This window comes from Podarcis muralis, chromosome 4 (assembly GCF_964188315.1).
Source record: "Podarcis muralis chromosome 4, rPodMur119.hap1.1, whole genome shotgun sequence".
In the NCBI taxonomy this organism is placed as follows: domain Eukaryota; kingdom Metazoa; phylum Chordata; class Lepidosauria; order Squamata; family Lacertidae; genus Podarcis; species Podarcis muralis.
Window position 1 is genome coordinate 64,212,972 of NC_135658.1, and position 17,030 is coordinate 64,230,001.

The 17,030-nt window shown below is 40.2% G+C and overlaps 1 protein-coding gene across 8 annotated transcripts in view; it reads left to right on the top strand.

The window, feature by feature from the left end:
- Positions 1-16,716, top strand: part of KLHL15 (kelch like family member 15) — a 28,724-nt gene extending 12,008 nt beyond the window's left edge. For all 8 annotated transcript variants that reach the window (XM_028727480.2, XM_028727478.2, XM_028727476.2 and 5 more), the window contains one exon: positions 10,470-16,716. In XM_028727480.2, coding sequence (XP_028583313.1) covers positions 10,470-11,579 — 1,110 coding nt within the window. In that variant the 3' untranslated portion in view covers positions 11,580-16,716. The remainder of the gene's footprint in view (positions 1-10,469) is intronic.
- Positions 16,717-17,030: the final 314 nt, after the last annotated feature.

The window sequence follows — 17,030 nt, forward strand, 5'->3', positions numbered from 1 at the left end:
CTTTTCCACCAACCATGGCCTGGAGCCCAGCCCTAAGTCTTACCTCAGGTTTGGGCAGGAGAGAGGGCCTCACAGTGCACAGTGCTCCCTTTAGTGGTATATTGGGACTTCAAGATTCCTCAGTGACGTCTCCTGCATGGGCTCTCTCCTGCTGTTTTGGGGGCAGAGAGCTATTCCTCGCCTTCCTCCTCTCCTGGCTGTAGTGTTGCAGCAGCCATTTCCAAATCCAAGTTGTGATCTAACCTTTGCAAGTATAGGGCCACCTCTGGGCAGCTGGAAGAGGAAATCTTGGTGCCACTAAAATTCTGGAGGAGGTTCTGGAGGAGGTTCTGGCTAATAACTCCCACCTTCTCTAGGGAATCTGAAAGCTGGAGAAGACAGCTGCCTCTATGGCTGATGATGGCCTAGATGCCATGTAGTATGCTGCAAGGGCCATGGCAGTCAGTGTAGCTATTAGGAAATACCTATGGTTTAAGATGTGGAACACAGATTCCAAGGGTAAGGTTAATCTAGCTACAGGCCCTTTTCTAGGGGGCAGGCTGTTTGGTGACCTCTTGGAGATGTACTTGGTGGAAACTAAGAATAAAAAAAAGCTGTGGGGTGTCAGTTTGGGTGTAGCTCCTTTCAGCCCTCCATGGGTGCGTATGGTTCTAAAGACAACAGATGCCAGCAGTACCGGTGGGGTGGACAGATTCTATCCCAGGCAACAGTAGAACCAGTTCTCCAATTCCAGAGGCTCTGGACAGAGTCAGCAGGGAGGAAAGAAGGCAACTCAGTCCGGACTCCCTAAGTCAGCTGCAGGAACTTCCAGTTGAGGGTTGCCTGCAGTAGTTCTTCCTTTGTTGAAGAGAGATGACAATAGATCAGAGGGTTCTGCAAACTGTGAGGGAAGGGTATACTGTAGACTTTGCCTACTTACCTTATGACCATTTTGTGATTTCTCCAAGATCCAAAAAGGAAAATTACACCATCTGGTCTTAGCAGCCATTCAGCACCTGATATCCATCAGTGCTATAGAGCTCTTGTCCCCAGCAGAGTCCCCTACAGCTGCTACCCCATATTTATTCTTCATATTCCCAAAGAAGAAGGGAGATTTCAGGGTCATACTAGGTTTGAAGAGGGTGAACAGGCACATCCAGAAATGCAGGTTCAGAATGGAAACCCTTCATACCATCATGGAGCATCTTATCAGCTAGGGGCTTCCTTGATAGCATTTCTATATCACACCAATACCAGTGTGGTCCAGCAAAACTCAAGTCTTCTACCTTTCCCATTGTCAGCCTTTCCAGAATTGATGGTGAAGAAAGCTACTTGCCCACACAGTTCAGTGTAAAATGTTTTATTGCTGCAAGACACAAGACAATTCAGACATAGTTAAGAGATGCTGGTACATCATAAACTATTCTACTAAGTACAGTAACTTGGTCTTAGAGGTTAAACTGAAGAGATCCAAATATACAGAGAGGTCCAAGTTTTGGGAGAGTTCCACCACCACCACACACCACATTGCTGCTGAATGCAGGCTTGGTTTTATACCTGCTAATGCATGTTTAGACATTATCTGAGTCATGCCAGAGGCCTTTAGCCTTAAGCTGTTTCAAGAGGCCCACCATAGTTGACGTCCTAACCCTTAACAGAAATCAGTTGCAGAGGAAGGGCAACTCAAAACACTGACCAAGCAGTTTGTGCAATTTTGCATATATTCCCAAATTACACCAACACCCCTTATATTGGGCTGTTGCCTTGAAATATTTCAATTTGTGATACCTAACGGGAAAGTTGCAGACTTGTTCTTTTTTGCAGATACAAGCTTTGTAAATATATCTGCCAGCATAGACTCTGAAGAACAGTTTTGGAACTTAACTAGACCTTGCTGAATATGATCTTTCACATGATATGGGATATCAGTGTGCTTTGTTCTGGGGTTATACTGCTCAGCCTAGTAGTAGTAGAGGGCCTACTATTTTCTTGTTCTTCCTCTTGCTTTGAGTATAGCCAAAGAAACCCTTTTTATTATTTTTACCCTCTCTTGCAAGCCTGATCTCATTCTGAGCTTTGGCCCACCTGGCCTTCTCCCTTAAACTGTTGGCTACTCGTGTGTGCTCTTCCTTCATGATTTTCTTTCATTTCTTCATTTCTTATACATGCCCTTATTAAATCTCAGCCCATTTGTAAACTCCTTTGTGTAGCCATACTGTTTTCTTTAGATGCCTCCCATCTTTCTTTCTTGTTGGAATTTTGCATCTCCCCCCCCCCCCCATATTTCACCTTTAAGGAACTCCCATCCATCTTTGACTCCCTTCTCTTTGAGTATGTCTGATGATGGGATGTCACCTAGTAATTCCTTCAGCTTTTTGAAACCGGCCTTCTTTCTTCTGGAAAGTGCTTTTCTCAGTAGCTATTACATCAGCACATTGAGTGTCACAACTGGGGGCACTCTCAGCATGTAAGGAACTGTTCTTGTTTCACAGAGATTCAGTGATGCAGAAGTTGGTCCCCACGTTTTAACTCAAGTTTTCATAGGAGCCAGGATGTCATCTTACCTTCTTTCTGTCCCCATCCTAGATTGGACAAGGAGAGGGAATGGTGCTCTGGACTTCACAATGAGCACTGCATGTCTGTCTAAAGAGAACAAATCCTGCCTGTCTGACTCCCTGTTCATCTCCTTCCAGCCACAGACCATGGGAAAGAAGGTTTCAGCTGCTACACTTTCCAGATGGCTGACAGGATGCATTTCCAAGTGCTATGTGGTTTCTGATTTGGCCTTGCTGGCTGGGGTCCCTACTCACTTCACTAGGAGTGCCTCTGCTTCAGCTGTCTTTGACACTTTGGATATTTGTAGGGCCGCCACCTACTCTTCTCTGTCTATCTTTGTGAGACATTACAGGATCAATATGTATCTGCCAAAGCTTCTTTCAGTAGGTGTGTATTACAACAGGTGGTTCCCTAGTTAGGGGTAGGGTCCACAGCTGGCTCCACCTGACAGTAGCTTTGGTGCCTCCCATCCAAGGATTCCTTACCCCTGGCAGGAAATTGTGACATTGGACCTCCAATGAAGGTCCATTTTCTGCAGGGGATGGAGGTGATCCTACCCACTCTAGGCTAGTTTCGGCTATTCCTTGCAGCTTGGACAAATTGGTTTATATGCTGGGGTTTTTTAGTATTCTCCTCAGTTCAGTTCAGTTTTGTATTGGGTTTTTTTAATTGGATGTTCCTCTTCCTTAAGCGTTGCAGTTCTTGCCTTTTGCCTTTTGTATCCATGACATGCAGTGCTTTTGTCTGAGATTAACATACTTTCTTCTGAGCTGAATTACCTTGTCAACTGGAGGTGTTACCCTCTCTCCTTGAGGTAAGATCTGTCTAATTTGTATATTCCTGCCTGTGGAGCAAGTGGGAGGGAAAACCACCTGAGGATCCCCTTAATCCCCTGCAGAAAATGGACTTTTGCGGGAGGTCTAATGTCACAATTGCACACAATGACTTCTTTTATAAAGTGGAAAATGAGAAATGCAAAAGTGTATTAGAAATATAGGTGTTACTTGATTTTATGTTTTTAATTCTACCCTTGATTTTATATTGTTAACCCTACCCTTTTCTTTCTTGATTCCTATGGAATCAATGGAGGATCTAGGTTGATGTGCTCCAGAAGTAGAAATGAGCTCCGTTATGGCTCTTTATATTTTTCAGCTGTTCCTGTCATTTGCGGCTGAAGTTTAAGGCAAATGGAAAAGAGTCTCCTCTTGCTGGGGCCTTTAGTACCAGTTCTCTTTCTGTTCCATCTCCTCTTTGTTGGAAGAGACAACTCTGATTATTATGGGCACTCCTGTATTTATTATCATTATTTATATTATTATCATTCTAAAAATATACATTTCAAGTGTCAAAAGCCAGGGTACAGAGGCACCTGTTCAGCGTTCACAGAAAGCTGTATAATAATGGTGCAAGATGCACCTCTGTGGGAAGGGATTTCCACAGCTTAGGGGTTGCCGCAGAGAATGCCCTCTCCTGGGCTACCTTGTCTTTGAGCTTCCGAGGGCAGTGGAACAATCAATGAGGCCTCCCCTGCCAACACCCAAGTGTGTCTGTAGATTAGGAAGTGGTTTTATAGGTGTTTGGGGCCTGAGTTGTTCTATCGCAGGAAGCTGAATTCTCAGTCTGCTTGGAAAGTTTCTGTATAATATTGTTCCTCTTTTAGGTTTGGTCTTCTCCAATGACAGAGAAGTGGGAGATGGTAAATGTCTGTTCATAAATGTATTTACAGTGGTAGCTTGGTTCTCAAACTTAATCCGTTCCAGAAGTCCGTTCCAAAACCAAGGAGCGCTTTCCCATAGAAAGTTAGGCAAAATGGATTGATCTGTTTCAGACTTTTAATAACAATTCCCAAAACAGCAATTTAACATGAATTTTACTATCTAACAAGACCAATGTACTGCAGTCACACAATCAATGAGTAGCAGAACTGGGTTCCACACAGTCACACACACACAAAAGAGCCACAAAACCGCAAAATAAATAGCAAAAACAGATAGACCTCAGTGTAACACTCCAAACGGAAGTATGGCACCCCAAACGGAAGTGTGGCACTCAAATGGGAAGTGTAACACTCAAAACGGAGCACATTCAACTTCTGATAAAAGTTCGCAAACTGGAACGGGTTTGCAGTGTTTGGGTTCCAAGTTCTTTGAAACCAAGGCATTTGAGAACCAAGGTACCACTGTATATACGGTACTTCCCTCTTGCAGAACATCAGGGAGGTGTACCATATAAAAACATTTAGAAGCAGTCCAAAACTCATTAAAATGACTGGCTGTTGTGCACTGGGTTGAGGTCTGCATTCTTTACAGGGGCAAGGTTCCCTGAGGAGTTAAGAGACCTTTGGAGAAGCTGGTTATTAGGAGAGCAGACTGCAGTTTCAATCAATCAGGAACAAAGCTTTTCATTCAGGAAGACTACCCAAGCAGTGGCAACTTTCCCCTAGGTCTAGATATATTTCAAGAGTTGGGCAAACAGGTCTAGATATGATATTTCAAGAGTTGGGCGAACTTTGATTCTAGGAAGCCCATCAGTATGGGGCAGGAAAAATGGGAAAACACAGAAAAGGAAAAGGTTAGGTGGAATACCACCTCGACTTTGCAGCTGTACATGGGTGGAATCCTGGCTGGGAGGAGGGGGAAGATCTCTTGGTGCCTAGTACTAAACAAAGATCAGCCAAATTACGAAGTAGATAGGTTTTTTCTTCTTCCTTATATTAAGAAAGCAAATACATTTTCAATAGCATTTTCCTCTGATGGCTGTACACGGAGTTCTGTTTAAACAGAAGTTCTAAAGTGTCAGTACCTTTGTGTAATCACTGCACTTGTTATCACTTGCCACAAGTACAAAACTATCATTAGGAAGATAGGGTTATATAAGATTATGTAACAGTGACCCAAGTAAAGCTGTCATACCAGTTTGGCATTTTTCTTTGTATTAGGACTAAAATAGTTGTTCAAAAGAATATGCAAAATGTTTAAATCCATGTACATTTTGATACTGATATGCATTAGAAGAAACCTAATGATATGGTTGATTTTAAAATTAGGTTTTTAAGTCAGGTGTCCAGCCTTATACATTTGTATTTTCATGCTAAGCTGCATTAAATAATTTCTTAGCTTTAGACTTAAGTTCTGTGAGCCAATAGAATGAAATAGAAGCCTTTAAAGACCAAACTAAACAACCAAGAACGACACGTATATTTTCTAACACTTATCCCTAATGCCACACTTTTGAAATTTATTAAATAAATGTGTTGTATTCTGATTGTTGTGTACTGTAGTCATTGGTTACAAACATTTGATGTATCTTTAAAACCTTATTTTGCTTTTCATACATTATTCTTTTTGTGGACTTGCTCACTTTTTATGTTAGATCAGTATATGTGTGTTTCTCATCCATATTTTCTGTTTCCATTTATATTACAGGCAGTTCACAACTTACATGTACTTAACTTGTGCACATTCAGATTTACACGCTTGACAAAAAAAAAAGTTTAAAAATTCAGAAGGGGGTTAGTTTCTGGGGGAAATTACTTTGGCAATCCTACTTCGCCATTGAATCCAGTGTGTTTTGACTATAAATGATTTTGGCTTTACGCATAACCCCTGTGTAAGTTGAGAGTCACCTGTATTTATTAGTCTAGTCTGTATCCAAAATATAGTTGTCTTGGTGTCAGTTCACAGCGTAGTATCTTAATGAGATGCTTCCAGGCCTACATGTACATAACCCCTTGTGTCGCTGCCCTAGTTCTTAAAAGAAGAGAGGGACCTTCTTCTCCCAGTGGCCAAACTTTTTGTACTTTTTTATTTTACTGCTGTTCCTCAGCTAGTGATCTGTTGCTGTCACACACAGTCCCAGTTTCTAGCAACTTTTGGGTATAGTCTCCAGTCCTTTCTCAAAATCCAGTTTGCCCTGGCAGTATCGAGAACTCTCAAGGAAATGCAAACGCTACATGAGTGAGGATTATTTGAAGGTGGGATGAAGAGAGAAAGGGCTAGATGCAAAAGCCAGAGGTTGATAGAAATAGGAACCCAGTGTGGCAGTGGTGCTTTTCTAAAAAAGCAGTATCAAGTAAGTCTAGGCAAAATCTTGAGCCTGGATTGCTTTCTCCTGTTTTTTGGTACAGGCAAAGAAGGCATTAGATGAATAGTGTATGATTTAATCCTTGGTATATTTCTCTTTTAGAGTTCATCTTCTAGAATAAGTAACCTGCTCAAGGAAGAGCAGTATATGTATGGAAGTTACTTCATAGTTGGGTGTTCCCTGGAATGAAAAGACTGCATCCACAATGCAAAACTGTGTAGTTATCCAGCCTATCTTTGTAGTTCTCTCCATGTATCACCTAACAGTTAGTCCCTGACAGTTGGTATAACAGGGTTTCATAGCAAGTGGGGGGACTTGCTGGAAGTGGGTGTAACTGAATTCCAAACAACAGGTGTTTCATAACAAGGCTCAATCAGTTGAAGCATTCTTAGGACAACAATGCATTGTGGATTCATTGACTTCTTCCTTCCTCTCTTGCCAGGGGCGCCGACTTACCCCCTACATGGGGGAGGGCATCATGTGATGCATCATGTAACGCGTCCATGATGCAGCACTGGGCGGGGAGGAGGCGGAGTGCGGCGCTGGGCTCCAAGCTTCACTCCTCCCCGCGGCATGCACCCAGCAGGGGCAGGGCATATGGAGGGCGATCTTCATCCTTGCTCGACCCAGCCCTGTCGCGGCTCCCGAGTGTGGGCTGGGGTGCACAAAGGGCATCTGGCAGCAGCGGGGGGTATCAGCCCCCTCAATATTGGGGCTGGGTCCCCTGATTCAAAACACTGAGAGGGCTGGAGCCCCCAGCGCCCCATATACCTGGCGCCGGTGCCTCTTGCATGGGTAGTCCTCCTTTTCAGTTTCAGAATGAGCTATGGTAGCAGCAGACTTGGCACTAAGCCACTGTTTGCAAACCTGCTTCTAACCAGTGTATCAGGTTGAGTTTTTGTTTAAACTATAGTAAGGAAAACGTAGGTCTACTTGTAGTACTGAATTTAGTTAGTCCCCAAACTGAAAGAACAAGAGAAATGCCAACGGGAGAGATGAAGTTTCAATTAAGGTTAAATTGGCTTGTGTTACATCTGCACCAAGCCTGTGCCAGTTATTTACTCAGAAGATGTGTATTCACAGATCTTCAGCTTGGCCTGTTCTTGTGCTTTAAGAACTGTGAATCAGAATAGCTGTCAATCACAGAAGTCAGCCAATTAGTGAAACAACAAATGCAAGGATAGGAGATAGGTTGAAAGTTTTGGAATGGTATTTATTGACAAGGAAGGGGTGATATTCAGTTACGTTTTAATGCAATTAATGGACCTAACTTAGTAGTGCTTGTTAATTTTAATGGGCCAACACTGAGTAAAACTTAGCTGAATACCAAGCTGCTGTCTTCAATGTAATAAAAGGGGAGGGTGGGGAAGGAATCCTCAGGGTGGCTAACCTGTGGCCCGAAATATGTTTCTGAGGGTTATGCGTGAACAAGCCTAGACTAGTAATAGCCTTTGCTAACAAATGGCAATTAAGATAAGAGGTAGAAAAGACTTTTGTCCTAAGAGAAGCCTGTCATGTTGAAAACAAATTCAACCAGGTTGAAAATGAGGATTCATAGCTGACTTTCATTTTACTGATAGCAAAGGGAGATTTCTCCAAATTTTATACTTCCAGAAGTATTAGATTTTATGAGGAAGTTGTTATTTTGTAGCCTGTGGGAGCAAGTTGTCTTGGAATGCAAATGTTCTTTAATGTTAGTTACAGCTTGTGGAGTGGGCTGGTGTAAGTTCTGCCAAATTTATGTGAATGTTGTCTAATCTTATGTTACTTGAACTGCCAATCATTATTCAGTTGCAAAGGATGAAGATTTGAGGATCTATATTCAACTTTTTAGTTGCTTTATCCAAAATGTGTGCTGCTGCGTGTGTTTACATGTCCTCTATTGTGGTAACTTTTTGTCTAAGCTACTACTTTGTTATGTTTCCCATGCAACTTTGACAAACTAAAAATTGGATATATTAGTAAACTAATAAAATCAAGAAAATGCACTTTGTCCAACCAGATGCCTCTAGGAAGTAGAACTTGCTGTTGCTCCTAGCAAACTAGTTGGCATACAGTACTCAATATATAGCCATCATGACTTTTAGCCATTAAATATTTTTTCTAATCTTTTAATGACTACTGGCATACATTGTGACAGTGAATTTCACAAGTTAGTTATGTGTCATGTGAAGTACTACCTTTTGTCTGTCCTGAGTCTCCTACCAATTCCATTCTAGTATTATGAAAGAGAAAAATTCATTCCGCAAAGTTTTTTGGAAGCAATTTCAAGAGTCTGTGTGCTAAATTCCACTGTAAAAATCAAATGCACTCTAGAAACTTTCATAATGCAATAAACCTAGCTGATCAGATTACTCTAGTTTTCTGATTTGGTTTTTAACAAGGAAAAAAAAGTAAAGCATTTCAAATGTTTCTGTGATGATTTGTATTTGCAGTATTTAGTACAGGTTCGTAACCCTATTGATAAACCCAGTGTACATTTTTTCTTAGTCTAATGACTGTCTTGTGCTCACAGCCAAACTTCTGTTCACAGGTCATTCATTGTACCAGTAAAATTGAAACAAAAATACTGTCTATTTACTACGGCATCATTTGATGTTGCAGGAAAATAAAGTACTTCTAACATAGATTTCCAAATGTGAATATATAGTATTCCATTGTATATGTATTTAAAATTGAGAGAAAGTGGGGCTAGCGTTTGGTCACAAAGGTTTAAAATGTGGTCATTGTTAGAGCATGTTTTTATCTTGATGCCTCTTTGTATATGACTGAAATGCACATAGCTCTAAATGGTTGGGTAGCTTGATTTTTTGGTTAAGATCAGTATGACTGTGGTTGTTAATGCATAACTTCCTTGAGTGTAAGATCATAGCATCCATGAGGCAGCGGTGAAAGGTCACTTAAGAATGATCTTATCTCACTTGCATGTTATTTGTTAGAAGCAGCAAATAAAGTCTTTCTTGTGAAAGTATGTTCTGTAGCAGCAAGGTAAAAGCTCTTGGTGTAAGTATGTAGCCTTGCTGTTAAACTTATCAAAAGTTTCCTATAGATCTTGGAAGGTAGAACCAACAGTTTTCCTCCTGCCTTAAAGCAGTCAGCTGTGTGACCAAAGCTTGTTGGGCTCAATGAACATCAGAACCGGTGGCAACCACTAGGTATATGCTTGCTGATTTGTTTGCAAGTGTGACAAAAGCCCACTGTGAAATGCATGGGCTTGCTGGCACGCCACTAGGAATTAACTGAAAGAGCTATTCAGCATTTGATGGCCTTTAAGGACTTTAGTAAGCATGAGAGCATTAGGAAGGTAGTGGAATTCCTTGCAGCGGTTCTCAACCTGTGGGTCCCCAGATGTTGTTGGACTACAACTCCCATCATCCCTGAGCTCTGGCCTTGCTAGCTAGGGGTGATGGGAGTTGTAGTTCAACAACATCTGAAGACCCACAGGTTGAGAAAGGCTGCGAGAGACTATCTAAACCTGAATTGGGTTCTAAGCATTTAAAAACTGCCATGGAAAAAGCAAGTTCTATTTAATCCTTTTTTGCCTGACATCTCAAGGTAATAGTTAAAAAGTTTTCTGGGAACAATCAATTAGATGCAAAAAATAAAAAAATATTTCATTAGTTATGAGTCTTGTTGAACATAGGCAGGGCAGTTAGATAGAAAAGTGACAGAATAAAGGGTGCAGTTTGTCAGAAGGTTCAGCAGGCTCTGCTGGACTTATGGGACTTATTGCTGTGATTAGGTCATGTTTTCCCCCTCATGATTCAATTGTGTAAAATTAGGCAGCATAGATTTCTTCCTCATACTGTTTTCCTTGGTCAATACACACGTGTGTTTTGCTCTGTCCTTAGGTGAAAACATCGGAATTTTATCGTTATTCCCGGCAATTGCGGCATGAGGTGGAGCAAGCTATGAATTACTTCCATAGTGTGCACCAGCAGCCTTTGATGGAAATGAAATCAAATCGCATCCGTTCTGCCAAACCCCAGACTGCAGTGTTTAGAGGAATGATAGGACACAGCATGGTAAATAGTAAAATCCTCCTTCTGCACAAACCAAGGGTCTGGTGGGAGTTGGAAGGTCCACAAGTACCGTTACGACCAGACTGCCTTGCTATTGTTAATAATTTTGTATTCTTATTGGGCGGGGAAGAGTTGGGGCCAGATGGTGAATTTCATGCTTCCTCCAAAGTGTTCAGATACGATCCAAGACAAAATTCTTGGTTACGAATGGCAGATATGTCTGTACCACGCTCAGAATTTGCTGTTGGTGTTATTGGAAGATATATCTATGCAGTGGCCGGAAGGACAAGAGATGAGACATTTTATTCAACAGAGCGATACGATATCACAGAAGATAAGTGGGAATTTGTGGATCCCTATCCAGTCAATAAATATGGACATGAAGGAACTGTTCTTGGTAACAAGCTGTACATCACAGGCGGAATCACATCCTCGTCCACATCTAAGCAGGTGTGTGTATTTGATCCCAGTAAAGAAGGGACTGTGGAGCAGCGAACAAGGAGGACTCAAGTGGTGACTAATTGTTGGGAAAACAAATGCAAAATGAATTATGCAAGATGCTTTCACAAGATGCTTTCTTATAATGGCAAGCTTTATGTTTTTGGAGGCGTCTGTGTAATTCTGAGGGCCTCTTTTGAGTCTCAAGGGTGCCCTTCTACAGAGGTTTATGACCCAGACACTGATCAGTGGACTATTTTGGCTTCTATGCCAATTGGTAGAAGTGGCCATGGTGTAGCTGTGTTGGAAAAACAGATAATGGTTCTTGGGGGCCTATGTTATAATGGTCACTACAGTGATTCAATTCTCACTTTTGATCCTGAAGATAATAAATGGAAAGAAGACGAATACCCAAGAATGCCCTGCAAGCTAGATGGCTTACAAGTTTGTAGCCTACACTTTCCTGAGTATGTGCTGGAACATGTTAGACGTTGCAGCTAAAGTTTAAAGAAACAAAACAAAACTATTTATAATTTGGTGGGATGGAGGGCTGGGGTAAGGGAAAGCAGATTTAAGCCCACTGAAAACAGTGTCTTGTGTAATATGCCACTTAAATTAATAAAGAGAAAAAAGAAGTGTACAGGGAATGCATCTACCAAGTTTATTAGGAATGCTAATACCTGTGGTTTCATACTGATTTTATTTTTTACATGGTATTACTGTGTTTTGAGAGGGGAAATTGTTCTTCCATTTCATGTGTTTTAACCCCATATACTATGTCCATTCTGTATGAGTGAAGACAACACATGCTTCAGGATGCACTAGAATACACTCTGTTTGCAAGGTGGGTCAAAAGCATTTATGTATTGTGCATTTTTATTTTTTAAACTGTCAGGATAAAATTCAGCAGCCTTACTAGAACGGAGCATGACTTCCAATGTAGCAGTGAAAGGGGCCTTTCAATTTGTTCCTGTAATTACTTGTTGTTTAAATGTTATTTTTATTTCCATTTATGACTCCTCCCAATCAGGTTTGACACTCCTCATTTTGATATCAGTGACAATTTAAAATGGTTTTCTATTTATTTTTCTATTTCTATTCAATTTATTTTAATGTACAGTAGTTCCAGTAAGTCTGCTGAAAAAATAGGTTTTTGAAAAAAAGAACACTGAAGATTTTCTACTAAAATAAATTCTAGGCTGCATTTGTCTGCGTTGTGGTTTGTGAATAAAATATATCTATATATATACATACATGCATACACTGTAAGATCAAAATGAAATGCATATTTTTATGTGCAGCTGGAAGAGTCTATTTTTAACTAGTGGACAGATATGAGCTATATCTGTTTAATTTTAGCTCTTAATAGCACCCTTTCATGTATTTAAATTTGTTGGGTAACTGGAGGCCTCGTTCTTATCAATGTAAACTTATATTTGGTATATACTGATTGATTCAGTAACACTTGAACTCCTTTATAACCAGATGATAAAAATGTCGAAGCTACCATTTTTGTTGTTTATAAAGTCAGATCCCAACCTATAGTCTTCAGTACTTGATTCTAGAAATACAAATCAGAAATGTTTATAACAATCACTGCCTCTGCTGTTCTTGAAGGATGGTAGAGCTTTTTAGTTGGTGTTTATCGCAGAAGCATTGCAGCTGTACAGTTCTTTGCACTGATTGAACTGCTGGGCTCAAAAGATGCCGAGTTAGGCAAACTTCTATTTTTTAAGCAAATTTAGAAAATAACCACTGGCTCCACAGTATACTTGTATGGAGGTCTGAGGGTGTTGAGCAATTGTATCTTGTTGAGGTCACTTTCTTAACTATTAGACAACTATCTGCATATCACTGAAAATAAATCTGAACAGAGTTCTGAGCTGAAATACTCAAGTTCCAGTAGCTGCCTGTGGAATATGGAGGTGAGCCAATCTTGCCTGGGCAATGTAAGGCTCACTGATGCTTGGCAAACTGCTAAAATGTGGCTTCAGAAGAAATGCAAGTCCAACTGTTTGTGTAAAACATGGAGGAATTAACTGTACCATTTTGTTCCAGTATCATGAACTGGAAATCACTGTAGAACATGTAGTTCTTTTCGTATTCTGGGAGTTGAAGCTTATGCATGCTAGAAACCTCCACAACGGACACATTTGACTGTGTCGTGTTTCAGCTCCTGGATTACATAGGCCCCAAAGTGGTGTTACTACTCTGCATCAAACATGTAAACGTCTACCCAAAAATGTTTTAACATTTTTCTGTCTTTTTTCCTGACACATGGATCAAGATCTAAGCTGCACAATCTAACATGATGTGTCTCCCTGTGCATACAAAACAAGCAGGTACGGGAAGAAGTTATAGCCCAACCCTTCTCTCCTAAACAACCCCGCCCCCCATATAAGCCATGGCCTCACATGTATTCTCCGCCTATCATCTTTAGCATGACCAGTGAAATCAAAAGCTTTCACTTCTGGTTTTAAATGAACCCAAGTTCCTCACTGAACTTGGGGGAAATCTGGTTTGCTTGATCTATGGTTTGTTCAATAAAGTCAAGATCAACCCATGTTTATAATCCTTTTTTTTAAAAAAATACCAGTGTTCCTGGAACAGAGAACTAATACCTTTAAAATATGTTTCCATTGAAGGACGTCCAAGGCTCACTGCTGCTCATGCATGCAACACTAAACAGTGATTTAGCATTATGCGTAAAATGGGCCAAAATATCTCTGCACGTGCAAAAGTAAACCCAGGCACTTTGTTGTGAGAGTGTTTTCAAACACACAATCGTGTATAATGAAACTGATTATACCATGTGCTCTGCTGTGCATCTGAATCGGCCTGGGCGTCAAATAAGCATTTTAAAAATGATTTACCCGGGTTTCTCAACCTTTGACGAAGACCAAATGTGCAGATTTAGAAGTCATTGCTTTGCATATGTGCCACTTCTCAGCTTCTGACTTGAACTAGGTATTTGGTTTTCATTGTTGCTTTCAGCATAAAAGGAAGTTAGGTCTGAAATGATTCACTAAATGTAAAGTATTGGAGAATTAATTACAGCAAGCCAAGAATGAAATGATAAGACTATGTAAAAATATTTTAACCTGTTTAAAAATCTCTAATGCTTGTGGTTATCAACCCTTTATTCTTCATTCCATCCCAGTGCAACTGTTTAAGAAGCCCAATTCCATACATGTTTTATTGGAAGCCCTAATGAATTGGGGCTTAACCTCAAGTAAGTCTGCATGAAATTGCAGCCTTATTTTATTCGATTCCTATCTTGTTTACACTGGATTTGTTTAATTGTATGTGTTTATTTGTTTTTATTATCATCACCCCATGTACCAGGTTTGAAAAACCAAAACCAAGCATCTAGCAAAATCAAGCCAGTTTCAAATCTAAAGGATGGTATTCTTTTCTCTTGTATAAGGTTAAGAAATATTTGTCAACTTGGAGTGTGTGTTAGTGATATTTAGCCTACTATCTTGGCTTTGCCTATGATGCCAGAAACAAATAGTATGTTCTTAGAACGTCTGTGCATTACTTGAGTTTGTTTGCTTATTATAAGAGAAAAGGATGCACCAACTTTTCTTTAGTTCAAAATTCTAGTTCTCTGGCATCAGTTCCTTGCATCTTTTTCCTTTGATTCTCAACACATTTCCTATTATGGACTAGAATTTGTCAAGTACCAGGCAGACTAGTCTAGGCTCATTAAAAAAGGCTCAATACTTTGTTTAAGCCCAATGGTTTTCATTTGTACTGGTGCTTCAGCTACCTGTTTAACTGGTGCCAAAACAAGGGGCATAAAACATAAAAACTCCATACAGCCAGTAACCACAATCCAACACATACTTAAGCCCTCGGGTTCTGAAAGGAATTTGTTTAACATGAGCTTAAGTACCTTGGTTTTTGAACAACTTGGAACTTGAATGCCGCAAACCTGGAAGTAGGTGTTCCAGTTTGCAAACTTTGCCTCGGAAGCCAAGCATCCGGCGCCGCTTCCGTGGCTTCTGATTGGCTGCAGGATACTCCTGCAGCCAATCGGAAGTTGCTCCTTGGTTTCTGAACGTTTCAGAAGTCGAAATGACTTCTGGAACACATTCTGTTCGAAAACCAAGGTACGACTGTAAAGATATATGTATGGCTCATACGTTTCAGTAGAAAGGGGGGGCATGTGGGGTACATCAACTGTAGGGAAACAAAACTGGGAAAGAAGTGGCTGCTCCTAATGCTTTTTAAGGGACCAGTGGCTCTCCAATGAGTTTACAGATGTTTTATACTAATGGAAAAGTTGACTCTAGCATTTTAGCGACATAAGCCAACCATTTAATAGATGAAAAGGTCTGCAATCATAATTTGAGCCTAGATAAAGCAGTGTTTGTGTTGACACAACTTTTCCCCCAAGCATGGTAGCTGAGAAAAAGGATAAAGCTAGAATTGGAAGGTTATAGCATACATAAAACTAGACTTATTTAGTATGATGCTGCTTAAGCCATTAGTCACTGCTAGAAACTAAGTCATTTAGAAACCATGCGGATGGGGTCCAACTTAAAAAACAATAATTGGGATGATACTGTAGAACTCCATCACTGTTAAGTCTTTTTGCTTGTTTCATAATAGTTAAAGGGAGAAATACTTTCTTCTTATTAAATCCTGGTCACAGAACTTGCTAATGTTCAGAATACTTTTATTCTGGAGAGAACAAACATTGCGAACTCTGAACTGGAGAATGGGCATTGTAGCATCAAGATTGCCCATACATGGTGTAAACTGTAAAAGCCAATTAAGGGTGAGCTTATGTCTCTGTAAAACAATATGTACTGTATCATTAAAGTGATAGGGATTGAAAATCTTAGTTTTCGTATAGTGTGATCTCTTATCAGTGGCAGCTTTTGTTCCAAATAGTGTAGCAAAGAGAAAAACAGACAGAAATCTGGATTAATAATTCTGGATTGCTTTGGTGGACTTTCCAAATTATAGTATTGAGTTAGGATCAGGATTCCAGCTATAATCTCAATAACTGGTAATCTTTACTATTAATATTAATGCCATTGGAAGTCTGGAAAAGAGTACTAGTGTAAAGCAAACTATGGGTCTGCAAATGTTGAAGCACAACTCCCACAAACCCTGATCATTAAAATGTGATGGCTGGGGCTGATGGAGATTGGGCATCTTTAACAGCATGTGGAGAGCCACAGGTTTTCTGCATTCCTGGTGAAAAGGTTGCCGGGCTGCAGTGGCATATCCCTATATGGCATAAATTCTACTGTTGCTTTACTACTGTTCTGAATGAGTTGGCAGAGGTTTCATGAACAACGGTCTTGACAAGTTAACTTGGAAAGCTATCTTCTAACTGTGCTGAATCAAATGGAAGTACTTTGTTCAAACATATACACAAACTCAAATGTGCGTGTTGGGGTACTTTTTCCAGGAACGTTCCCAGAGCTGCTATGAAATTCTGTGATCTGTCCTTTTTAACTTTCTAAAAACATTTTTTCTTCCCACCTGTTTCCAAACATTAACTTCTCTCATGCTGTGAATGCATTATGTTCAGTGATGCATATGTACTCTATTCTGTTTTTAAACTAATGTGTAAAAATTGTATATATAAAAATGTAAATAAAATATTTTTAATCTTTAAGGTACTTTGTCCATTGTGTATTATACTTCAAGTTCTTCTTTTCTATGGGTCAAGCAGGTTGACCTACTGTTTATTTAAAACATTCAGCCCAATTGATAAGCAAGCACAAATGACTATGTTAAAATGGACACTAGATTAACATTGCAATTTACCAGGCAATATCCTGCTGTGTCATGCTCAGTGTAGACCCCTTGAAATAAATACTTATCTTGCAAAATGGATCTACCCTGAATATGACTTAAAATGGAGATCATACACCAACTTTCTCTCTTGGTGCCCCCTTAGCTGTAATTCAGAAAGGGAAACTATTACTC